This window comes from Thalassophryne amazonica, chromosome 6, assembly GCF_902500255.1.
Source record: "Thalassophryne amazonica chromosome 6, fThaAma1.1, whole genome shotgun sequence".
NCBI classification, from domain to species: domain Eukaryota; kingdom Metazoa; phylum Chordata; class Actinopteri; order Batrachoidiformes; family Batrachoididae; genus Thalassophryne; species Thalassophryne amazonica.
The window spans coordinates 32,616,581-32,642,803 of NC_047108.1; the positions used below are offsets into that span (position 1 = coordinate 32,616,581).

The window sequence follows — 26,223 nt, forward strand, 5'->3', positions numbered from 1 at the left end:
CATTTGCTTTGAATAAAAAGTGAAGAATTAGCAATCACAAGAAACTGACTTATAAATGATTAAATATATACAGAATGTACAGAAACTTTATTTTCAGTGATTTTAGAACAAACTCCTGAATTTAAGCACACTGTGCTGCTCAAATATTCTTTTTCATACACAAACACACTGTGCCAGGAATAAATGATCATTTATAAGAAAGTGGTGAGTGAACAAACCATTCAGCAGCTTATATCGTCCTCCTTAACACTGCTGCTGTCAGCTGCACTTCATCCTCTTTCTGTCGCGTTCAGCTGGAACATACACGATTTGGAGCCGTCATTATTTTTACCGTGGCTTCCTTTCATCAGAAACTTCCTCATCTTCTTCAGAAACAATCGATATGTCACTTAAATCTTCGCTATAATCACACACTATGCCTTCGCTGTCCGTGTCTGCTGTGTTGATAAACAGAGCGGGAGACATCTACTCGAATGACGTCACATCTGTCGCAGCGAAAAAGTAGGTCAACTCAGAGACGGTAAATTCAAATTCTCAGATGGTAACGAAACGTCTAAATACTTGTTCAGTGTAATTTTATGGTAAAAAAAAAAACAAAGACAACATGTAGAAAAAGCTTTTTTTTATTCTTCAAGAATATGTAAAAACGTCATAGCGTGGCAGGGACACTTTAATGTACTGTATGAAGGAATTTTCAGTGTCGTGTGGACTCACGCTGGTGTGTTGGTGCCCATAGATATGACTCCGGATATGAAGACCAGAGTTCCTACGACCGCTGCGGGCAGCAGCCAGGCTGTGTAGAAACCTGCAGACACGTAAACCTCCATTTGTCCCATGTTGGTTTTGGTTGTGATCTGCTGTCTCTTGCTGAGACAGCATCAAAGAAAAGGTCACATCTCACACTGACGACGGCAGACTTAAAAGTTATTTACGGTAATCTTCTGGCTCCTCGTGATCCCTGCTGCTGTTGTTTGCATCCATTTCCTGATGTAATGAAAAAATAATATTTTGGGAAAGGATCTGGATAATGATGCAGAAATTTGTTTAATGATTTTTCTCTGCATGTTATGCTGATGTCATGGTTGGGCCTGTACCTTGAAGCCACAAGTGTTGGCTGACAGACCACTAAAAAGGAGATTTAGCAATAAATATGTGGTAAATGTTCTCGTTCAGAATGTAACAGCGTCATCATGCCTGAAATGGATTTTATCTGTCAAAACCAATGGTCAAAGCACAATAACAGGACCGTGAGACAGAACCCAAAGTTTAACATTTAATGTCAGCATTTGGAATCTGTGGACAGGTACTGGCAGGCCAAAAGGACTGCTGCCTCAGTGGTGGCTGAGGCAAAAATTCAGGTGTGGGAGGAGTTTTGAGAGGCCATGGAGAATGAGTTCTGGCAATGCTGCTTCCTGAAAGGGAGGCAGTTCTTACCCCAGTCTGTGTTCAGCAGGGGAGGAGAGTTGCTAAACTGGACTGAGGATATCGTCAGGTGGTGGAAAGAGCGTTTTGAGGATCTTCTCAACCCTACTGACATGCCCTTTGTCGAGGAGGCAGGATGGAAGACTTGGGTGGATCTGGTGCCAGCACCAGAGCAGTCACCGGGGAAGTCAAAAAACTCCTTGGTTGCAATTCACAGAGGGGACAAGATTCTTCCTGAGATGCTGAAGTCTCTGGATGGTGTTGGGCTGTCATGGCTGACATGCTTATACAATGTTTCATGGAAGTTGGGGACAGCACCTCTGGATTGGCAAACTTGGGGTGGTGGTCCCCATCTTTTTAAAAGGGAACTGGAGTCCTGCAGGGCACAAAGGGTCCCCCTGCTCAAGCCAGCACATGTCCAGGCCTGTTTGAAGTTCACTACTGGCCAACTGGATGATCCAGAGGAGGCATGGGAGAAGGTCATGTGGTCAGATGAGACCAAAATAGAGCTTTTTGGTATCAACTCCACTCGCCGTGTTTGGAGGATGAGAACAACCCTAAGAACACCATCCCAACCGTGAAGCATGGGGGAGGAAACTTCATTATTGGGGGTGCTTTTCTGAAAAGGGGACAGGATGACTGCACTGTTTGAAGGGAGGATGACCGGGGCCATGTATTGCGAGATTCTGGCAAACAACCTCCTTCCCTCAATAAGAGCACTGAAGATTGGTCATGGCTGGTTCTTTCAGCATGACAATGACCCCAAATACACAGCCAGTGCAACTAAGGAGAGGCTCCATAAGAAGCATTTCAAGGTCCTGGAGTGGCCTAGCCAGTCTCCAGACCTGAACTCAATAGAAAATCTTTGGAGGAAACTGAAACTCAAAACTGAAAGATCTGGAGAAGATTTGTATGGAGGATCCATCCATCCATCCATCCATTTTCTTCCGCTTTATCCGGAGTCGGGTCGCGGGGGCAGCAGCTCAAGCAAAGCCGCCCAGACCTCTCAATCCACACACACCTCCTCCAGCTCCTCGGGGGAACCCCAAGGCGTTCCCAAGCCAGCCGAGAGATGTAGTCCCTCCAGCGTGTCCTGGGTCTTCCCCGGGGCCTCCTCCCAGTGGGACGTGCCTGGAACACCTCTCCAGCGAGGCGTCCAGGGGGCATCCGGAAAAGATGCCCGAGCCACCTCAACTGACTCCTTTCGACGTGGAGGAGCAGCGGCTCGACTCCGAGCTCCTCCCGAGTGACCGAGCTCCTCACCCTATCTCTAAGGGAGCACCCAGCCACCCTGCGGAGGAAACTCATCTCGGCCGCTTGTACTCGCGATCTCGTTCTTTCGGTCATGAGCCAAATCTCATGACCATAGGTGAGGATCGGAACGTAGATCGATTGGTAAATCGAGAGCTTTGCCCCCCTACTCAGCTCTCTCTTCACCACGACGGTCCGATACAGCGACCGCATCACTGCAGATGCTGCACCGATCCGTCTATCAATCTCACGCTCCATCCGTCCCTCACTCGTGAATAAGACCCCGAGATACTTAAACTCCTCCACTTGAGGCAAGGACACTCCACCGACCTGAAGAGGGCAAAGCACCTTTTTCTGGTTGAGAACCATGGCCTCGGATTTGGAGGTGCTGATTTTCATCCCGGACGCTTCACACTCGGCTGCAAACTGCCCCAGTGCACACTGAAGGTCCTGATTTGACGAAGCCAACAGAACCACAGGTTTGACTTACTACCGGCAATGCGAACCAAGCTCCTGCTGCGGTTGTACAGGGACCGGATAGCCCTTAGCAAAGGACCCTGGACCCCGTACTCCCGGAGCACTCCCCAAAGGGTGCCCCGAGGGACACAGTCGAATGCCTTCTCCAGATCCACAAAACACATGTGGACTGGTTGGGCAAACTCCCAAGAAGCCTCGAGCACCCGATGGAGCGTGTAAAGCTGGTCCAGTGTGCCGCGACCAGGATGAAAACCACACTGCTGCTCCTGAATCCAAGGTTCGACCATCGGTCGAATTCTCCTCTCCAGTACTCTGGAATAGACCTTACCGGGGAGGCTGAGGAGTGTGATCCCCCTATAGTTGGAACACACCCTCCGGTCCCCCTTCTTGAACAGAGGGACCACCACCCCGGTTTGCCAATCCAGAGGCACTGTCCCCAATCACCACGCGATGTTGCAGAGGCGTGTCAGCCAAGATAGCCCCACAACATCCAGAGACTTAAGGTACTCAGGACGGATTTCATTCACCCCAGGAGCCTTGCCACCGAGGAGCTTTCTAACCACCTCGGTGACTTCGGCCTGGGTAATGGATGAGTCCGCCTCCGAGTCCCCAGTCTCTGCTTCCTCTTCGGAAGACGTGACGATGGGATTGAGGAGATCCTCGAAGTACTCCTTCCACCGCCCGACACTATCCCCAGTAAGGGTCAACAGCTCCCCACCCGCACCACAAACAGTGCTGGTGGAGAGCTGCTTCCGCCTCCTGAGGCGTCGGACGGTTTGCCAGAATCTCTTCGAGGCTGACCGATAGTCCTCCTCCATAGCCTCCCCGAACTCCTCCCAGACCCGAGTTTTTGCCTCTGCGACCGCACGGGCTGCGGTACACTTGGCCCGGTACCTGTCAGCTGCCTCTGGGGTCCCACCTACCAACAAAGATAAGTAGGACTCTTTCTTCAGCTTGATGGCATCCCTTACTTCCGGTGTCCACCACCGGGTTCGGGGATTGCCGCCGCAACAGGCACCAGAGACGTTGCGACCACAGCTACGAGCAGCCGCATCGACAATGGAGGTGGAGAACATGGTCCACTCGGACTCCATGTCTCCAACTTCCCCCGGGATCTGGGAGAAGCTCTCCCGGAGGTGGGAGTTGAAGACCTCACTGACAGAGGGTTCCGCCAGTCGTTCCTAGCAGACCCTCACGATACGTTTGGGCCTGCCAGGTCTTACCGGCTTTCTACCCTCCCAGCGGATCCAACTCACCACCAGGTGGTGATCAGTCGACAGCTCTGCCCCTCTCTTCACTCGAGTGTCCGAGACATGTGGCCGAAGGTCAGATGATACGACTACAAAGTCGATCATTGACCTCCGGCTCAGGGTGTCCTGGTGCTACGTGCACTTATGGATACCCTTGTGCTCGAACATGGTGTTCGTGATGGACAAACTGTGACTAACACAGAAGTCCAACAACTGAACACCACTCGGGTTCAGATCGGGGAGGCCGTGCTTCCCGATCACCCCCTCCAGGTCTCACTGTCGTCGCCCACATGGGCGTTGAAATCCCCCAGGAGTACAATGGAGTCCCCAGTCGGAGCGCTATCTAGTACCCCTCCCAGGGACTCCAGGAAGGTCGGGTACTCTGCACTGCCGCTCGGCCCGTAGGCTGAGACAACAGTGAGAGACCTGTCCCCGACCCGAAGGCGTAGGGACGCGACCCTCTCGTTCACCGGAGTGAACTCCAACACTTGGCGACTGAGCTGGGGAGCAATAAGCAATGCGACCCCAGCTCTCCACCTCTCCCCGTGGGCGGCGCCAGAAAAATGAAGCGTCCAGCCCCTCTCCAGGAGTTGGGTACCAGAGCCCAGGCTGTGCGTGGAGGTGAGCCCGACTATCTCTAGTCGGTATCTCTCAACCTCCCGCACAAGCTCAGGCTCCCTCCCCCCTAGCAAGGTGACATTCCACATCCCAACAGCCAGGGGCTGTGAGCATGGACCGGGCCGCCGGGCCACCCGCCCTCGACCGCCACCCAATCCTCTCTTCACCCGACCCCCATGGCCCCCTCTGCAGGTGGTGAATCCACAGGAGGGCGGGCCCACGTCACTCTTTCAGGCTGAGCCTGGCCAGGCCCCATGGGCTAAGGCTCAACCACCAGGCGCTCGCGCGCGAGCCCCAACCCCAGGCCTGGCTCCAGGGTGGGACCCCAGCTCCGCCATACCGAGCGACGTCACGGTCCTTGATCTTTTACTGGTCATGGAGGTTCTGAACTGCCCTTAGTCTGACCCATAACCTAGGACCTGTTTGCCTTGGGAGACCCTAAAGGGAACACAAAGCCCCCGACAACATAGCCCCTAGGATCATCCGGGTATGCAAACTCCCCCACCACGATAAGGTGGCAGCTAGAGGGGGAGGGCTGTATGGAGGAGTGGACCAAAATCCCTGCTGCAGTGTGTGTAAACTTGGTCAAGAACGACAGCAAATGTCTGACCTCTGAAATTGCAAACAAAGGTTTCTGTACCAAATAGTAAGGCCTGTTCACATATTTCATGCAATAAAATGCAAATTAATTATTTAATAATCATGCAAAGTGATTTTCTTTTTTTTTTTTTTCTTTTTTTTTTTTTAGTTCTGTCTCACAGTTGAAGTATATTACAGACCTCTCCATTCCTTGTAGGTGAGACAACTTGCAAAATCGACAGTGGATCAAATACTTATTCTGAACACGAGATGGTTAATGGGGTTTTGGTGAAAAAAGAAGTCCTCAACAGCGGATCAGAACGGAGGAAGCGATGCCTTGTCACCCAACGGCTATGAAGATGGATGAATGGTCATCTACCCATACTTGTGTCTGTCTAGTAATCGATGTATGTGTGAGTGTACTCGTGTACTAGGCTTTGATTTGGTGGATGTGTGTTCTCCAACAAGTGCTTTTTGCTGACTTCATTCTGACTTTTCTTTACTGATCAGTTAGCACAGTCTATACTGACTGTGGTCATGATATCAAAATGGCCACAGTTTATCAATATTTTATGACTTTTGCATCAGAAAACCCCGTTCAGTTTTTTCACCAATATTAGGCCTTCTTGTTTTTGTGTGCAGTGAACGTTGGCCAACTTTGATATAACAGAAATTCTTTGCAAGTGCACTTCATGATTGCAATTGTGAAGGAACTTTGTGAAAATAACTCCTGTACATTCCAAAGCAGCAAAACATCAAAGCGGTCATAGACAGCATTCGTCTCATAGTAACTGTACTGCACTAGTACCTAGCCAGGCAAAGTAGAATGCAATCTTCTCTCCAAAGTACTCCCTGATGTGGTCCAGCGGTTGGTACTTGTACCATTTGCACCAGAGGGCCCAGTAGTGATAAAGAATCTGCCTCTGGTTCAGCTCATTAGGACGGACGTTAAACCCTGGTAGCTGGAACGGGCCCTGGTGGTGGGGACATGGTATCATGATTAGACAAAGAAAATGGAGTAGATTTTAGATAAGGTTCCACTTCAGAATAACTGACCTCATGTAAAGGGAAAGCAGCGGTGTACGCTCCTTCATTTATCAGTCTGTCCACGCCCACCTCAGCCCTCTTACTTTTGCCGTACACCGTCCCGGCAAGAATCTCATACACCTAAAGTTGAGCAAAAACTCCGACTGAAGGAGAGAAACACTTCATAGAGTGCATGTAGCTGAAAACATCTGCACAGCACTGTGGATGGAACTTTGTGTCACTCACAATACGGTGTCTCTGTGTATTTGTGAAGTACATTTCATGATTGTCACAATCGAGGAATCTGTAACAGTAATTCATTGATTCATTTATTCACCTTTAATATCGCAAAGTCTGAATACTGCTAAAAGGTAACGAACCTCACCTGTTCATCTTCGTCTTACGAAAGGCACACGTGTAATAGTCGAGTGGCCTGTTTGGTACCGACTCCATCATTGCATTTGGTATGCACATGCAACTCAGCACCCGTGCAGACATGTTCAAGTCCAAGTCTGACTGCGCCTGTGAACCAAATAGCCCAGTTTGTCAAGGCCATGCATCCCCATCAAAATTTAATAACACACAACACCACACAAATTTAGATTTAAAAAAGAAAAACTTACATTCATTTATTCAACTGTAGTTAAAGTGATTTGTTTGGGAGCACAGAAATATTTAGTCCATTGATAAATAGGTGTAGTGAATAAAAAACAAATAAAAAATAGAATATGAAAAGTTCAAACTTTTGTCAGTGTGTCTCACACACACAACCACATTCTAGACCAGTGGTTCTCAGTCTTTTTACAATAAGTACCACCTTACCAATTCCATTCAATTTATTAGATTTATATAGTGCCAAATCACAAAAATGCTGCTTCAAACAAATAAGGTCTAACCTTACCAACCCCTAGAGCAGGGCTATTTAACTATTCAGCGGCCCATCTACCCGTAAATAATAATAAATACGAGGTCTATTAGACAAGAAACCGACCTTTTTATTTTTTCAAAAACTATATGGATTTGAATCACGTGTGATTGCGTCAGACAAGCTTGAACCCTCGTGCGCATGCGTGAGTTTTTTCACGCCTGTCAGTTGCATCATTCGCCTGTGGGCAGGCTTTGAGTGAGCACTGGTCCACCCCCCTTGTCGGAATTCCTTTGTCTGACTTCTTCCTGAGAGACTGGCGCTGTGCTTGATCAAAATTTTTTTCTGAAACTTTAAGGCACATCCAAGTGGACACCATTCGAGAAATTCAGACGGTTTTCGGTGAAAATTTTAACGGCTGATGAGAGACTATGGAGTGTTACTGTCACTTTAAGGACAGCCCATGGAGCCGGACGGCGCGCCGTGCCCCAAGCCACTGTCGTCAGCCTGTTTCAAGCTGAAAACTTCCAAATTTAAGCCTCTGTTTACCCAGGACATCGTGAGATAACAGAGAAGTTTCAGAAGAGCTCGGGATCAGCAGTTTATCCGGACATTCCACTGTTAAAGGAAATTTTGTAATGAAAGACGTGCAGACGGATTCACGCGTCGGCACCCAGCCGCTCATTGCACGGCGCCACAGAGAAACACCTCCGTTGGAAGCATTACAGGACAAGTTTGAACATGCCCAGCTGTTAAACAATTTCTTGGATACTCACTCGACTGAAAGCCATTGAAAACCACCTGAATCTTACGAATGGTTATCAACACGGAGGTGTTTTGCTGTGGCGCCGCGCCATGAGCGGCTGGGTGCCGACGTGCGAATCCGTCCACACGTCTTTCATTACAAAATCTCCTTTAACAGTGGAATGTCCGGATAAACTGTTGATCCAGAGCTCTTCTGAAACTTCTCCGTTCTCTCACGACGTCCTGGGTAAACAGAGGCTTAAATTTGGAAGTTTTCAGCTTGAAACAGGCTGATGACGGTGGCTCGGGGCGCGGCGCGACGTCTGGCTCTGTGGGCAGTCCTTAAAGCGACAGTAACACTCCATAATCTCTCATTAGCCGTTAAAATTTTCACCGAAAACCGTCTGAATTTCTCGAATGGTGTCCACTTGGATGTGTCTCACAGTTTCTGAAAAAATTTTGATCAAGCAAAGCGCCAGTCTCTCAGGAAGAAGTCAGACAAAGGAATTCCGACAAGGGGGGTGGACCAGTGCTCACTCAAAGCCTGCCCACAGGCGAATGAGACAACCGACAGGCGTGAAAAAACTCACGCATGAGCATGAGGGTTCAAGCTTGTCTGACGTAATCGCATGTGATTCAAATCCATATAGTTTTTTAAAAAAATAAAAAGGTCGGTTTCTTTTCTAATAAACCTCGTACACGTTCAAAAGCCGACGACAAGCTGAAACAGCAGGTACTGTCTTCAGTCAAGTCAATCCCTCTGTCAGATACAACAGCTGCAAGACGACTGGATGTTTTAGCTACAGACGTTTTTGAGACTCTTCTAACTCAGTTGAAGAAAGCTGAATTCATGTCGCTGGCTGTGGATGAGTCAACTGACAGCTCCAATACAGCACAACTTTGTTTGTATGTGCGGTTTTTCAATGGTGACCGTTTCAAGGAGGATCTGTTGGGCCTAATTCCACTGGAAGGACAAACAACAGGGGAAATAATTTTCCAAAAGAATATTGCTTTTTTTTAAAGACAATGGACTGGACCTGGAGCATGTTAACCTGCTGGTTACAGATGGAGCTCCCTCGATGGCAGAAAGGGTCAAAGGACTGTTTACACGACTGTCTGCTGTTGCACCAAAACTACAGTCTCTCCACTGTCTCGTTCACCAGAGTGTCCTCTGCTCTCAGCTTAGTGGTGAGTTGAAAAGTACCATGGACTCTGTGATTGCTGCAGTGAACTTTATTAGAGCAACATCCAGTCTTCAGCACAGGTTGTTTCGCAGACTACTTGCTGATATGTCAGCTGAGCACTCTGACCTACTTTTACACAACGTCAGGTGGTTAAGCCGGGGCAATGCACTTCAGGGAGGAAATGATCACCTTTCTTCGTGAATGCAAGCACAAGAAGGCTGAAACATTTCTGACAAAAATGCTGGATGAGAAATTTGTCTCAGAAATGTGCTTTTTAAGTGATATCATGCATCATTTGAATGGCCTTAATCTGAGTCTTCAGGGGAGGGATAAAACAGTGGCTGATGTGGTTGAAAAGCTAACTGCTTTTATTAAAAAAACTAGACATTTTCACGTGATCTTAATGACAGGCTGCTGCACTTTCCCACACTCAGTGAATTCATTGTCATCACAATGTGCCAGCATCACAAAAGTAATGTCAGATTTTCTATTTTCTATAAGCTGAGGCACAACTTTGCACAGAGATTTAGTGATTCTGGCATCCCAAAATAGCTGCTGGATGTAGTGAGGGACCCATGTACCAATACAACACACATTTCTCCCAAAGCAGGAGACTTCCTCAGGCTGCATGACATTGATGAAGGGCCCATACAGCTGGAGATTGTTGACATACAGGCATTAAGTGAACTGAAAGATGCTTTTAAGCAACAGGGCTGTGCAGAGTTTTGGACCAGGTGTGTTGTTGCAGAGAAATTCCCCAAAATGAAAAGGTTGGCTTTCTGTGTGTTAACGATGTTTGGTTCAACATACACCTGCAAATCCAGTTTCTCTCACACGAATGCCATAAAAACAGACAATCGTGCCTCTTTGACAAATGAGCTTCTGCATCATTGTTTGCGGATCGCCCTCACTCCATACAAGCCTAATTTTTCTGCCCTAGCTCAGTCAAAAAAATGCAATTTCTCTCACTAATATCAAAAAAACATGTAGAGTTGTAATCTCTTATTTTGTGTTTGTATCTCTTCAATATACACACTCTAACACACAAAGCTTTTATTTTTTTTGCACCATGTACAAAAATGGCCATTTTTGTTTTTAGTTTTGAACCGAGAAAGCTCATTCTCATACATGTCAGCAGTGACAGTTATTTAAACCAGAAGTTAGTTGTGTTTAATTTTTGTTGCACATAAAGTCAGCAGCTGCTATTGGTTTTTGTTGCTGTTCCGTATAATGAGCTGTTTGTTTACTTTTTTGCACTAAAAACAGCGTTTGGGGTTACTGTGATGCTGTCGACCCAGAAGTTGATTATCTTCTCTTTTTTGCACATTAAGCCTGAAGTAGTTATTGTTTTGTTGTTAAGCCAGAAGATGGTTTTGTTTACTTTTTATTTGCACTAAAAACTGTTATTCCTGTTGTGACTGTGATGTTATTATACCAGAGGCTGCTAATGTTGGTTGAAACCTGAACTTAAAGTGTGACTTTTGATGTTCTGTTAAATAAAAAGGGAAAAAGAAATGTAGTAGCATTTGTCTCAGTTGTACATCCAAGAGTAATAGTACAGGTCACGAGACTGTCCGGCCCGCAGGTCATAGTATTCTGGCAAGGCCCCTGGAAAAAACTAGTTGAATAGCCCTGCCCTAGAGCAAGCACACAGGTGACAGCGGTAAAGAAAAACTCCCTTTGATAATATTGAGGAAGAAACCTCAAGCAGACCAGACTCAAAGGGATGATCCACAGCTTAGGCCATTCTAATAGTCACAAGCAGAGGTGGGAAGTAGTCACCATCAAGTCACTCTCAAGTCATCAATCAGCAAGTCCCAAGTCAAATCTCAAGTCATAATGACCACCAATTATTTACAAGCTGACTTGAGATTTGACTTGGGACTTGCAGATTGATGACTTGAGAATGACTTGATAGTGACTTTGTCCCACCTCTGGTTACAAGGTTTTTACAAAGTTTTATAAAGTTTTATAAACATCTGCTGCAACAATTTCAGGCATGGGTTCCTGCCGTCAGTGCAGCATCCAACTGTCCACGGACGCCACTCCCATGTATGTCACTCCGCACCTTGGACGGAGAGAAAAAGAGCAGAATCAGTCGGCCAGAAAACTATACCTACAGTATAATTCATCAGTATTAAATCAACAGGAAAGCAGAGAAAATAGTAAGGTGATCGCCGACCGCTAGCCCAAACTCCACTAACAGACCCAGAATTTAGATAAAGTTGAGACAGAGACCTGTTCTATTACTAATAAACTGAATTTAAAAGGACAGGAAGCATAGTTCCATGCTATGCCAGTATGTTAGCCATACAAAAGTGAGAATAAATGTGTCTTAAGTCCAGACTTGAATGCCTCTACAGAATCTGACTGTTTGATCTCCATAGGGAGATCATTCCACAAAACAGATGCATGATAAGAGAAGGCTTGGTGGCCCACAAACCAAATATTTGGCTTTCCATGTACCACCATTACAACCAGAATTAAAATAATTCAATTCATCTCAGTTTATTTATATAGTACTAAATCACAAGATAGTTGCCCCAAGGCACTTCACAAGGCTAAGGTCTAACTTTACCCACCCCCCGAGCAAGCATACTGGCAACAGTGGTGAAGAAAAACTCTCTCGAAGAATTAAAGTCTATGAAGAAACTAGGCTAGCATAGAGCGATTTGAACATCTCGACTTGCCCACTACATTGTGGTTACAACACGATGGTTACAACACAATAGTTTGAAATAGTAGAAAGCATATGGTTTATGATTATTTAGAGCAGTTTAAACTGAATTTGATGGCTTAAAGCGTTTTTGTATTAGTCTTGGACCGCGTGTGACATCCAGGACTGTGTCTGGCAGTAAAGAAAAACTGATTTCTTTCACATACACAGCATTGGACCAGAATCTGCTGTGCATTTGACAGAGGAGGAGGACAGAGAAGTTGTCAAAATGACTGCATGTCCTTGCAAATTAGAGAGTGTATACACGATCCAGGCCCGACGGGTTGGGTTAGGTGCGGACAAATATTTCAAAATGATACTCAGGTTGGGTTGGGTTCAGCCGCATCCACACAAAGAGACTGAATGTACAGAACCTTTGTGAAACAATGTCATAGCCATGCCTCTGTAACCTCAGCCGCTCATAGTTAATGGCATATTATTCTGTATATTAAAAGCCGTGTGTGTGTGTGTGTGTGTGTGTGTGTGTGTGTGTGTGTGTGTGTGTGTGTGTGTGTGTGTGTGTGTGTGTGTGTGTGTGTGTGTGTGTGTGTGGCTTCAGTGAACAGTGAACAATGGACGCTGATAATTAAATTCTGGGCTCAGATGCCATTCCAGCAGGGGGCGGTAAATCATCTATATATTAAAAGCCAAGTAGCCTCTGTGTACATGTATGTGTGCGTGGGTGTACCTTTGATCACAGAGAAACTAGGAGAGCTGACATTTGCCGTTTGCTAAGGTTATGTATTTTGGGTCAAGGATGAACGCCGCCAAAACACAACATTGATAGCACTAACATTTTGGAGAAATTAAGGTATTATGTAACAACAGTGAACAATGGACATTGATAATTACATTCTGGACTCACACGCCATTCCAAATCATAGAAACTTTGCATAATTTATTAACACCCTTGAAAAATGTCAGCTGCCTATTTTATAAACACTACCCAATCTAGAGCCCGTGGATCCCCAACGGCAACACGCTAGTTGTTGTTAACAGTGTTGTTAACAGTATAATTTTTTTTTTTTTTTTTTTGTCTTAGTGGACCGTAAATAGGATTTATTTTCATCATGAGCAGACTGCTGAAGTGTGGCAGTTGGCATTATGTTTGCATTGTTGTGTTGTGGACTGCCTTGGTCCCTATCTGGTTCTGCCTCTGGTTTCTCTCTCTCCCCCAGGTGGTGTGCCGCGGGTCGAGCTGATCGAGCCACCTGTTCCTCATCATCTCACCTGTATTTAAGCTCTAGTTCATCCATCCCACAGACACCAGAAACTCAGTTTTCTCAAAGTGATAACTGGCCCCTCTAACCTGTTGGAGTTTTTCAGTGCATACATACACTATTTTTGGGAGCTCCCACACTCCCTTATCTGTTCTTTGAGCTGCGCTTCCATGCGTAGTATTTTTGTGCGAGCGTTCCACCGCTCCGCGTGTCCAGCACGCACTCATCTGTCTGTGCCTCTCCTCCACAGTCGCCTTCCTCGACGGCTCCGCAGGTGGCAACCTGGGTCATCTCCATCGGACTTCTCACCTCTCATTCACTGTGGTTCACTCCAGCCTGGTTCCTGGTTCCAGCGGGCTGTGGCTCCCTGCTTCTACAGCTGTCCAGCCTGGGTCTCTGATTGCCAGGGTCTCCTACTGCTCCAAATTCCCCTGCAGATTTGCACTTTTCTTTGTGCAATAATTCCTGTTCTTTTAGCCATCCAGCCTCCAGTTTGGGGTCCACAACTCATTTTGGGTCCAACCATAACATGCATTATGTGAAGCAGCACACAGAGTAAATAAAAAGTCTTATTCTGACCTGTTGCATCCTTTCGGACAGATTCATCACATCCTAACGGGAACTGTTGTTCACGTAAGATGCCCTTGTTTTGGAAGACAATGCTGGGAAATAATTTAAATCTTTATCATGGAAACTGAACAAATGATTCATGTTTTAAAAGCTTGAGAATAATTAATTGCCGTGTACCAACATGTATTGACAATGACGGATAACTTTTTTATATTATATTTCTATAATACACCCCTTGGGCTGAGACTCTTACAAAGCACTGCTTCATTTTGCTTCGTTTGCAGAGTCGATTCCGACTCTTATGACGTATTGCTTCATTTCACTTTGCATACCACCAGTGGTATGTGTAGCACAGTATGAGAACTATGGTCCTAGACTCATTACATACAACCCAAAATCAGAAAAAAGATGAAACAATATGTAAAACACAAATTAAAAAAACAAAACACATTGAAACTTACATTTACCATACACACTTATCTTCAACCACTTATCCAAGATCGTGTTGCAGGGGGCTGGAGCCTGTCCCAGCAATCATAGGGCATGAGGTGGGGTACACCCTGGACATGACACCAGTCTGTCACAGGGCCACATATAGACAAACACATTCACACCTGCATGCACACCTACGGTCAATTTAAATTTTCTAATTCACTTAACTTGCATGTCTTTAGATGTGGGAGGAAGCCAGAGCACCCAGAGAGAACCCACGCAAACACGGACAGAACATGCAAATGCCACAAAAAAAAAAAGGCCACAGATGGGAATCAATCCCATGACCATCTCGCTGTGAGGCAACAATGCCAACCACTAAGCCATTGTGCTGCCTCAGAACTTGCATTTAATTTGACTTTATTTCACTGCAGACAGTATGAACCAACTCAGCCACATGGGGTGTGCAGCCAGTACATTCTGAGTGCCGGTCCCAAGCCCAGATAAATGAGTAAGGTTTCATCAGGAGGGCATCTGGTATAAAACAAGCCAAAATAACCATGCAGAGTACAAATCAAATTTCCATACTGGATCGGTTGAGGCCCGGGTTAACAACTACCACCACCAGTGCTGTTGCCCAGCAGGGTGCCGATGGAAATTGGGCTACTGATGGGTGAAGAAGAAGAGGAGGAGGAGAATGTCTCTACAGACAGTGGGAGAAGAGGAAAACTAGAAGGATGGAAGTGAGAGTAGGAACTTTGAATGTTGGCAGTATGACTGGTAAAGGGAGAGAGCTGGCTGATATGATGGAGAAGAGAAAGGTAGATATATTGTGTGAGCAAGAGACCAAGAGACGTAAGAGCAGGAGCATAGTCAGTGGGTTCAAGTTTTTGTATCATGGTGTGGATAGGAAGACAAATGGCACTGGGGTAATTTTAACGAAAGAGTATGTTAAGTGTGTTGGGGATTAAGCGAGGATCTGACAGGGTGATGAGTGCAAAGTTGGAAATTGAAGAGGTGATGATGAATATCATCAGTGCATATGCCCCACAGGTACTGTAGGTTGCGAGATAAAGGAGAAAGAAGAACTCTGGTTAGATGAGGTGGCAGAGAGTGTGCCCAAGCATGAAAGCATGGTGATAGAGTGGACTTCAATGGGCATGTTGGTGAAGGGAACTGAGGTGATGAAAAAGAAGTGCCTAGATATGGTATCAAGGACAGAAATTTGGAAGGACAGATGGTAGTTGATTTTGCAAAAAGGATGGAGATGGCTGTGGTGAATACCTGCTTTCAGAAAAGGGAGAAGTACAGGGTGATATATAAGAGTGGAGAAAGATGCACACAGGTGGGCTTCATTCTGTGTAAGAGATGTAAGATCAAATAAGTTGGAGACTGTACGTTGGGGACAGGGGAGAGTGTAACTACATGGCATGGGATGGTGATTTGTGGGATGACTTTAGAGGTGAAGAAGAGAGCGAGAGCTCAGCAAAGGATCAGATGGTGGAAGCTTAAGGAGGAAGACTGTGAAATTCAATGCGCAGGTGAGAGAGGCACTGGATAGAGGGGAAGCAATTTTGGAGAACTTGAAAAGTACTGCAGATGTGTTGAGGGAGACAGCTAGGAAGGTACTGGGTGTGACATCTGGAAGGAAGACAAGGAGATTTGCTGGTGGAACGAAGATCTCCAGCAAAGCATGAGGAGAAAGAGGTTGGCGAAAAAGTGAGCTGTACAAGACATTAAATAGTAAGGAAGGAGAAAAGGACTTGTACTGATTGGCTAGACAAAGGGATAGAGCTGGAAAGGATGTGTGGAAGGTCATACCACAGTCATACTCAGCCCAGTCTCACGTTTGTTTTTTTTCGTGCTCCGTGACGAAATAAGTCAAATTTTCGTTACAAGATTTTTTTTAACTCACTATTGCTAAACCTGTGCCTACCCCCAACACTAACCTTAACCATAACCTAATCCTACTCCTTCCCCCCACCCTAACAATAACCACCCGACTCCCCCCGCTTCACTTTTGATTTCATGCAGCCATCACAGAATGAATTAGAATGAATTTGTACTGCCGTGACGCAAATGAGGCGCTTTTCGTCGCAATATCACGAACCAATAGATTAATGTATATTTCGTGCTATGGAATCACGACTTGCCATGAGACTGGGTTGGTACTGGAGGCCGAATGAGCCCGAATGCCATCCAAATGAAAATTTGACCTCCATTCGGGCAAAGTCAATTGAAAACCTCCGACAGCATTCCGAGTGCACTCCAAACAGTTGGGCATAGTCATGTGGCCAGCCCAAATGTAGAGCCCATGCTCTCTACTTTTGTGGTGCATATCATTTCAACACCTGCCTTGACACTTCTCAGGATTACGTATAATATCCAATATATGGCCCGGTACATGTAATCCAGCTTCTCCAGATTATGGGTATACTGTGATGCATCACGGGCTGGAGGCTATCACTGCTGGACCGGTAATAACGCGTGTGCACATCAGTAATCTGATGGCTGTAGTAGTCTGATCACACGTGTGTTCATGCACTACAGTGATGTGATAGTGAGTGGATCTTGGTTTACATGTCATAAATTCATAGGCTGGATGTCATTCAACATCTAGCAGAGAGACACGGCAGGTATCCAACAGATAACAGACCACCATACTCGAATTGCCACACCCCTCCCCTTAATTGCCTTCAACCCAGACTTTGGCTGGCGTTCAAACCACAGGTGTACGGCATTTGAGGTGCATTCATAATGTCCTCACTACAATCTAGCAGCATTCTAGGTATTTGTACTGTGTTCCAGCTACATTTGGACTTCATTCGAAAGCTGATGCACACCGAATATGCACAAATCAGTCAAAGAAGGATCCGCCTATATTCTAGCTAATCGAATGACATTTGTACAGAATATCTGTCCCTCCCGATTGTGGCTCGAATTGTGGCTTTTTTACTCATTCGACCTTATACTTATTGATTCCTTCTCATTCTTGCTAAGTGTAACAGGGCCCTTAGGATGATAAAAGATTTAGATGGTAATGTGCTGACAAACATGGTGAGTGTTGTGTGGGCCGCTGAAGAGGAGGTACTGCTGGCCCACCACCACCAGAGGGCGCCCTGCCTGGAGTGCGGGCTTCAGGCACGAGAGGGCGCTGCCGCCTCACAGGAACAGCCGGGGTGACAGCTGTCACTCATCAACTATGACAGCTGTCACCAATCACCTGGTCATCACCCACACACACAAAAGCCGGACGACATCTCCACCTCGTCGCCGAGATATTATCTACCTTCACGGTAAATTCTCAGCCGTTGTTGTGTTGTCGCACGTTACTTGTTTTCGTGTGTGTTGAACTATTTGCAGGTGTCTTGATCGCTACTTTCAGCTGGAGGTTGGGTTCGCGGATGGTGGAGGAGTGACGCACTTCACTCCTCACTCCGAACTTCAATAAGTAGGATTACAGACTCTGCATAAACTGTGTACTTGAGGTGGAGGTGTCTTTCCCACCCGACTAATACAAAAAGAACTTGCTGACTGTTTACTGGGTGTGTTTTCCACACACTCATTACTTCTGTCTTCTGCTTCCTGCCAGCAGTACCAGATCCGACAGTCGGAGACGGTGACCACCTGGGGACTCAGGACTTGGCGGCTCCAGTATCCTTCGGGTTCGGTGGCAGTGGAAATCGTGTGGGATCCGGTTCTACTCGGGACGGACGTCTCCTATCCTCGAGCCTACCCACACGTCACTTTGTATATTTTGATTATGAACCAAATTCTGCATTTGTCTGTATTTCGTTGTGTACATTTCACAACAGTAAAGTGTTGTATTTTTGACTCATCTATTGTCCGTTCATTTACGCCCCCTGTTGTGGGTCCGTGTCATTACACTTTCCCAACAGTGAGTGTGTTGAGAAGGTGGAGGAAATATTCTGAGGAGCTGATGAAGAGAGAAAAGGCTGGCTGATGTAGAGAGGGTAAATCAGGAAGTGCAAGAGATTAGTAAGGATGCAGTGAGGACAGCTATGAAGAGGATGAAGAGTGGAAAGGCAGTGGGTCCAGATGGCATTCCAGTGGAGGCATGGAAATGTCTAGGAGAGATGGCAGTAGAATTTCTAACCAGATTGTTTAATAAAATCTTGGAAAGTGAGATGATGCCTGAGTGGAGATGCAGTGTGCTGGTTCCTATATTTAAGAACAAGGGTGATGTGCAGAGCTGCAGTATCTACAGAGGCATAAAGTTGATCAGCCACAGCATGAAGTTATGGGAAAGAGTAGTAGAAACTAGGCTTAGAAAACAGCTGACAATCTGTGTGCAGCAACATGGTTTCATTCCGAGAAAGAGCACACTACAGATGTAATGTTTGCTGTGAGAATACTGATGGAAAAGTATAGAGAAGGCCAGAAGGAGTTACATTGTGTGTTTGTAGATTTTGAGAAAGCTTATGACAAGGTGCTAAGAGAAGAGTTGTGGTATTGTATGAGGAAGTCTGGAATGACAAAGAAGTATGTGAGGGTAGTGCAGCACATGCACAAGCATGGTGTGACAGCAGTGAGATGCGCAGTAGGAATGACAGACTCATTCTAGGTGGAGGTGGGATTCCACCAAGGATCAGCTCTGGCTCCTTTTTTGTTTGCAATGGTGATGGATAGATTGATGGATGAGATCAGACAGGAGTCTCCATGGACTATGATGTTTGCAGATGGCATTGTGATCTGTAATGAGGGTAGACAGCAGGTTGAGTCTAGCCTGGAGAGGACAAGATATGTTCTGGAGAGCGGGGGAATGAAAGTCAGTCGTCGTCGTCATGGCTATCCCTCGTTGTCGAGGATGATGGTCTCCTAGTTGTTGGCATGGACTCTTAGGTGATTTAGGAGTCCCATTCGCGTAGTGCACTACCTCCCACAGGTTGGACAGGTGGTAGCTGGTGAGAGTTTCTGCCTGTTGGAGTCTTGAAGCCGCTCTTTTCTTCTTCTTCTTTTCTCTTTTGTGTAGGAGATCCTAGCCTCTTTTAGCCTCTTTTGCAATTCTTCAGATTTAGTTTGAGCAGATCTTTGTATCACTTCTTCTGTCCTCCCCTGGTTTGGTGGCCCAGTTCCAGTTCGGAGTAGACGACTTGTTTCGGCAGAAGTTGGCTTTTGATGACAAGAGATTCAATGCTAGACAGTTTGGCATCTTCAAGGATGCTGACGTTTGTTCTGTAGTCCTCCCAGGTGATGTGGAGGATGCCTCTCAGGCAGCGTTGGTGGAAGCGTTTCAGCGCTTTGATGTGGCAATGGTAGGTGGTCCATGTTTCCGAGCCATACAGAAGAGTTGGGATGACAATAGCCCTGTAGACTCTGACCTTGGTCTCAGTTCGGAGGTCTCGGTTCTGAAAGACGCAACTGCGTAGTCTACCGTAGGCTGCGCCAGCGCACTGAAGACGGTGCTGGATCCCCGCATCGATGTCTGCCTTGGATGACACATGGCTGCCAAGGTAGGGAAAGTGGTCGACGTTTTCAAGGGTTTGGCCCTGGAGTACGATGGTTGGAGGTTGTGGATTGGCATCATTTGGGTGCGGTTGCTGGAGAACCTGCATTTTCTTCAGGTTGATGTGAAGGCCGAGCTTTGTGTAAGGAAACTCGAAGGCTTCGAGGGTGGTCTGGAGTCCTGCTTCCATGTGTGATGCAACACTGTTGTCATCTGTGTACTCGAAGTTACAGAGAGATGTTGTCTTGGTCAGGTTCTTGGATCGAAGTCGGCTCAGATTGAAGACCTTCCTGTCCATCCGGTATCTGCTCTTGATCGCCGGTGGGAGTCTGTCTTTAGTCAGGTGGAGGATGGCGGCCACGAAGATGACAAAGAGGGTAGGGGCAATGACACAGCCCTGTTTGACACCAGAGTTGACTCTGAAAGCATCTGATCTTTCTCAGTTGGCTTGCTCGGATGCCGTCATGTCATCATGAAGCAGTTGTACAACCTTGATGAACTTTTCTGGACAGTCGAACTTGGCTAGGATCTTCCAGAGAAGTGTGCGAGAGACACTGTCGAAGGCTTTTGTGAGTTCAATAAACGCCATGTACAGTGCGAGGTGTTGTTCGCGGCACTTTTCCTGTAGTTGTCGGACTGTGAAGATCATGTCCGATGGATGAAAGCCAGTTTGACTTTCTGTTAGAAAGGTTTCTGCCACTGGTCGGTTAAAAATTAAACGGTTGTTGTCGATTCAGGCTAGGACTTTTCCCGCGATCGACAGCAGTGAGATGCCACGGTAGTTTCCGCAGTCTGCCCTGTCCCCTTTCTTCTTGTTCTCCGCACGTACATGCGCACACTCCGTCATGTGAGACACACGCACTCCTGCCAGCGCACCCTCTTCCTGATGAGAGGTCGGTTTAGCGCTAAAAATGTGAGGACGAGTGAAGATTTGATTGCGTGCGTGAGTGAGTGAGTGAGTGAGTGACAGCTCCATTGTCAGTGGCGTCTGACGGCAGTCTGTGTCATCTCACTGTTGTCTGAAATATGTTTGGGCTGCCTCCTGCAGGTGTGCAGGAGGCAGCCTGGATGCGTTCTGACACGGCTGACCATGCCTCTTCCTCCTGACTGCGTCCGGATTATGACCATATTTGCTGTGTCGGCCTGGTTCCTGCACATTCTTGCTATGTGTGACGGGGGTTTCACATTTGAAATGAAGCTGACATACAAAACATGAAATATCTTTGGTTCATACTGTCTACAATGAAATAGAAGTCAAAACAAATGTAAGAATCGCTGCATTTTAAAATTTGCATTTTCTATATTATCTCATCTGTTTCTTACTGGGGTTACAAAAAAAATGTCATTTTCTGAACTGACAAAAAATATAGAACTTTTTCCATGATATTCTAATTTCTTAAGATACACATATAAGGTAATTTTTCCTTTGTAGGTACTGATTGATTTATTTTTCTGAGGACAGAACATTCACAACACATGTGTCTCTCTGTGCACTTACAGAACTCAAAAACTATGAACCATATCTTAAGGATCTGTAATGCATGGTCTAAAGTACATGGCACAAGTGCATTGGGGTCTGTCCAACTCCACTTGTTATTCCTATGGCATGCAACCTGAATGCAAAGCCAGGAGCAGTGTTGTATGGCTGGGGGGCCTGGCTGCCTTTTTGTTTCTGTCTTTTGTTTTTCCTTCCAGGTGGCTTGCATTTGGGACTGAGTGGCTGTGTTGCTGAGGTTATCAGGACCTCACCCTGATCACCTGCGGCTCGTCAGGACTCACAGCTGAGGTGCATCTATATGGATTGGAACATGGTGGCATTTAAGACTGGAGTATACAGTGTGTATTTGCCAGAGACTCGACCTTGTGACCAGACGGGTGAGATCGTCGTCTCGGGAGCCATCTCATCATCAGTGGATGCAGAGAACGTCCAGGGTTTGATGCACGGTCTGTGAAAGAGGAGGGGGTGAGGTCTCACGCTCGTCAGCACACTTCCTGAGGTACGTTAGATTTTGTGACTAACATTTATACAGTCAGTAAATGTGGTGTCCCTCACACCTTTTTATATTGAGCTGTATGTTAGTCATGTATCGGCTTCCACTGCAGTGGAGTTTTGTGAACTGGATGTTCCATGCCTGCAGGTTGGGAAGCTGATTAGTAATCAAGCCAGGAAGTGTTTGCTGTTTGTACACCTTTAAGTGTTCTCTCTGTGTGTAGAGTGTGGACTCACATAATGGTTCCTTCTTTCACAGACTCGGCTTGTTGCGGCCACCTGGGGGGTGTCGGCGGGGTCCTTGGGTCCGAACAACTTCTGGCTCCGGACCGTTAGCGCTGCTGGGAGCGCACCACGCCAGACCGCACTTTGTTATTTTTTGTATCACTGTTATGTATTAAATTCAGTTAGCCTTTGTACTGGGTCCTTCAAACGCTGGTCGGTTCTCCGAGCTGCATCCGACACATAACAAGCAGGTCACAATGGTGTCATCTGGCAATGTCTTGGAGTTTTGTGTGTAAATCTGGGATGTTGTTATTTTGATGGCAGACTCAGCTGGTGATAGACCTGAAAGATTTGGTGCAACTCAGTGCTGCAGGTTCAGTTGGACTGGAGTCTGGATGCCACATGTTTTACTGAGCAATTAGGCCATTCTCAACAAATTCCATCTTCAGTGAAAGTTTGGGGCACCCTAAAATTTGGTTCAAATAGACACCCCCCCCCCCCCAAACATCTTCACCATGGCCAAAAACACAAATGTTAACAAAGTGTGGAATTTCATTATTATACAGTAATTATATACAAACCTGGTTTTCAAACAACTTAATTTCTTTTCAAATAACTGGAAAAATCTGATTAAATACAATTAATTTTCTTACAAATTGCAGAACACCTAAAATAATTTATATGGTTTTCTCACCTCAAATTAATTATGTGTTTTGGAAGCTGAAAAGTGGTAATATTTTAGTTAAACAATAAATGATCTGCATTTCTATCTGATGTACACACACAAAATGCGTCCCAGTAATGCATCTCTCTCACACACACACACACAAACACAAACGTGCTGAACTAGCAACGTCAGGACCTTGTTTAAGGCCCTTGCGTGATTGCCTCAGGGATTTGAACTGAGGATGCTCTGGTCACCTTTATACTGTAACAGTACCCTGCATCTGTGTTGCAAGCAAGGTAATGTTAAACTATAGTGTTAGTGTACTGTAACATACAACCCCAATTCCAATGAAGTTGGGACATTGTGTCAAATGTAAATAAAAACAGAATACAATGATTTGCAAATCCTCTTCAACCTATATTCAATTGAATACACCACAAAGACAAGATATTTAATGTTCATAAACTTTTTTGTTTTTGTGCAAATATTTGCTAATTTTGAAATGGATGTGGGCAACACGTTTCAAAAAAGTTGGGACAAAAGACTGGGAAGGTTGATGAATGCTCAAACAACACCTGTTTGGAACATTCCACAGGTGAACAGGTTAATTGGAAACAGGTGAGTATCACGATTGGGTATAAAAGGAGCATCCCCAAAAGGCTCAGCCGTTCACAAGCAAAGATGAGGCAAGGATCACCACTTTGTGAACAACTGTGTGAAAAAATTGTCTAACATTTTAAGAACAATGTTTCTCAATGTTCAATTGCAAGGAAGTCCATCATCTACAGTCCATAATATAATCAGAAGATTCAGAGAATCTGGAGAACTTTCCAGACATAAGTGGCGAGGCGAAAAACCAACATTGAATGCCTGTGACCTTTGATCCCTCAGGAGGCACTGCATTAAAAACCGACATCACTGTGTAAAGGATCTTACCGCATGGGCTCAGGAACACTTGTCAGTTAACACCGTTTGCCACTACATCTACAAATTCAAGTTAAAACTCTACCATGCAAAGTGAAAGCCAAACATCAACAACATCTAGAAACACAACCACCTTCTCTGGGCCCGAGTTGAAATGGACAGATGCAAAGTGTAAAAGTGTGCTGTGGTCTGATAAGTCCACATTTCAAATTGTTTTTGGAAATCATGGACGTCGTGTCCTCTGGACAAAACAAGAAAAAGACCATCCAGATTGTTACCAGTGCAAAGTTCAAAAGCCAGCATCTGTGATGGTATGGGGTTGTACTAGTGCCCACGGCATGGGCAACTTACACATTTGTGATGGCAACATCAATGCTGGAAGGTGCATCCAGGTTTTGGAGCAACACATGCTGCCATCAAAGCAACATCTTTTTCAGGGACGTCCCTGCTTATTTCAGCAAGACAATGCCAAGCCACATTCTCCACGTGTTACAACAGTGTGGCTTTGTAGTAAAAGAGTGCAGGTACTAGACTGGCCTGCCTGCAGTCCAGACCTGTTGCCCATTGAAAATGTGTGGCACATTATGAAGCGCAAAATACTACAACGGAGACCCTGGACTGTTGAACAACTGAAGTTATACATCAAGCAAGAATGGGAAAGAATTCCACCTACAAAGCATCAACAATCAGTTCCCAAACGCTTATTGAGTGTTGTTAGAAGGAAAGGTGATGTAACACAGTAGTAAGCATACCGCTGTCCCAGCTTTTTTGGAACGTGTTGCAGGCATTCATTTCAAAATGAGAAATATTTGCACAAAAACAATAAAGTTTATCAGTTTGAACATTAAATATCTTGTCTCTGTGGCGTCTTCAATTGAATATTGGTTGAAGAGGATTTGCAAATCATTGTATTCTGTTTTTATTTACATTTCACACATCATCCCAACTTCACTGAAATTGGTGTTGTACAACAGTTTATTACTGTAAAAAGATTACAGTACTGTCCCACTGTTAAATTACAGTGGGACAGTAAATTACTCCTCTGTAACTATTAGACAGAGTAATTCTGTTTAAAAAATACAGTAAAACACATCACTGAGATTTCTTTGGGTTTCTTTCTTTTTGCCCCGCATCACCACAGGTGTTTTGATTTGGGATCCACATGTTGATTTGCCTTTTCTAACATAACTCCACCTGTACAAGTAGAATGGGGCACGGCTGGCCTGTGTGAGCCACCATGCACTGCACAATGCACTAATGTATTGGTCATCTTAACTAATCGATTTAAGTTTCGTAATGTAGCTTACTTAATTTTAAACATGAGATTTTCAAAACTCTTTATGTTAATATGAATAATTTTGAAAAATAGCATGTCTGTTTAGAATCGAGTTGGCTATATCAGGCTAAAACAGATGAGTTAAGTTGACCAGTACATCAGTGCTGTGCACAGTGGCACCTGCAGTTAGAGGACTTGCCCCCAAACAAAATGTCCCTGGTTCAACAATGGACATGTCCCATTCTATCTGGAGTTGTGTTAGAAAACCCAAATCGATACAACGGTATAATCGGTACAATGGTGGTGTAATGGTGACCCTAAACAAAATGGAAGAAGTCCAGTGAAATCTCACTGAATTTTTTTACAATTTTGTTTTGTGTTTATTTGTTTGTGTGTCATTTTTTTATATAATTATTAACACCTTACTGTAATTTAACAATGGGACAGTACTACAGTCTTACAGTAATAAACTGCTGCATGTTACTGTAGGCACACTAAAATAAAAGTACCCTACAACAACAAAATAGAAATCTGTTAAAGTGTATAGTATCCCTCTCCATACTTACAGTAATTGGTAAATATTTGATGTGGATTTGATTCCCACTATTTTTCAAAATTTCCAAGCACATGAAATGTGACTAAACAGTTTGTACAGCAAAGTGAGCAGCTGGCATTCAACAAATTCTAGAAATGACTCAAATGACATAAACCCACTGGATGTTATGAAGAGAAATATGTTTTCAGATATCAAACTGTTGTGGCGTTTCACAGTGAAGTGATCAGGATTGGAGGTCCAACTGCTTGTTTTCAAAGTAATTCACTTTCAGTTGGCCTTTGAGTGATAAATGTGCAGCACAAACCTGTAACGGAGCTCTCAGGCAGAGTTGTTCTGCATAATACACCAACAAATCCCAGGGGGCACTCAGCTTCTGGAAATGGATAGTTTTCTTTTCATTTGCTGTTTCCTCCTAAAGGGTTGAAAAAACAACACAGAAGTACGTGATTGAGAATACTATAATGTGAAAAACATTTGTTTGTCTGTTTAGCATAGTTTTGGGCTGTTTCCTCCAAACTACAGTACTTTCTGGAGTATAAGTCCTGTTTTTTTTGTTGTTGTTGTTGTTTTTTTTAGTTTTACTAGTTTAGGAGGTCCTGCGATTTGTAATCCAGTGTGACCTAGGTATGTACTAAAAAAAAAACACGTAATAACAATAATAATAATTGCTGTTATTATTATTATTATTATTATTATCATTATCATTATTATACCTATTCATATAGAGCTTTCCCCTAATCATAGCCCCAAACAAAATAAACTAG

The 26,223-nt window shown here is 45.1% G+C and overlaps 1 protein-coding gene across 1 annotated transcript; it reads right to left on the reverse strand.

The window, feature by feature from the left end:
* Positions 1–679: 679 nt before the first annotated feature.
* On the reverse strand, positions 680–25,867 carry ano11 (anoctamin 11). The gene is made up of 6 exons (XM_034171570.1): positions 25,764–25,867; positions 7,009–7,145; positions 6,870–6,927; positions 6,654–6,764; positions 6,406–6,571; positions 680–805 (listed from the first exon to the last, which is right to left on the reverse strand). The coding sequence occupies exons 2-6, from the start codon at positions 7,119–7,121 to the stop codon at positions 711–713; spliced, it is 543 nt and encodes a 180-aa protein (XP_034027461.1). The 5' UTR covers positions 7,122–7,145; positions 25,764–25,867; the 3' UTR covers positions 680–710.
* Between the last annotated feature and the right edge of the window lie 356 nt (positions 25,868–26,223).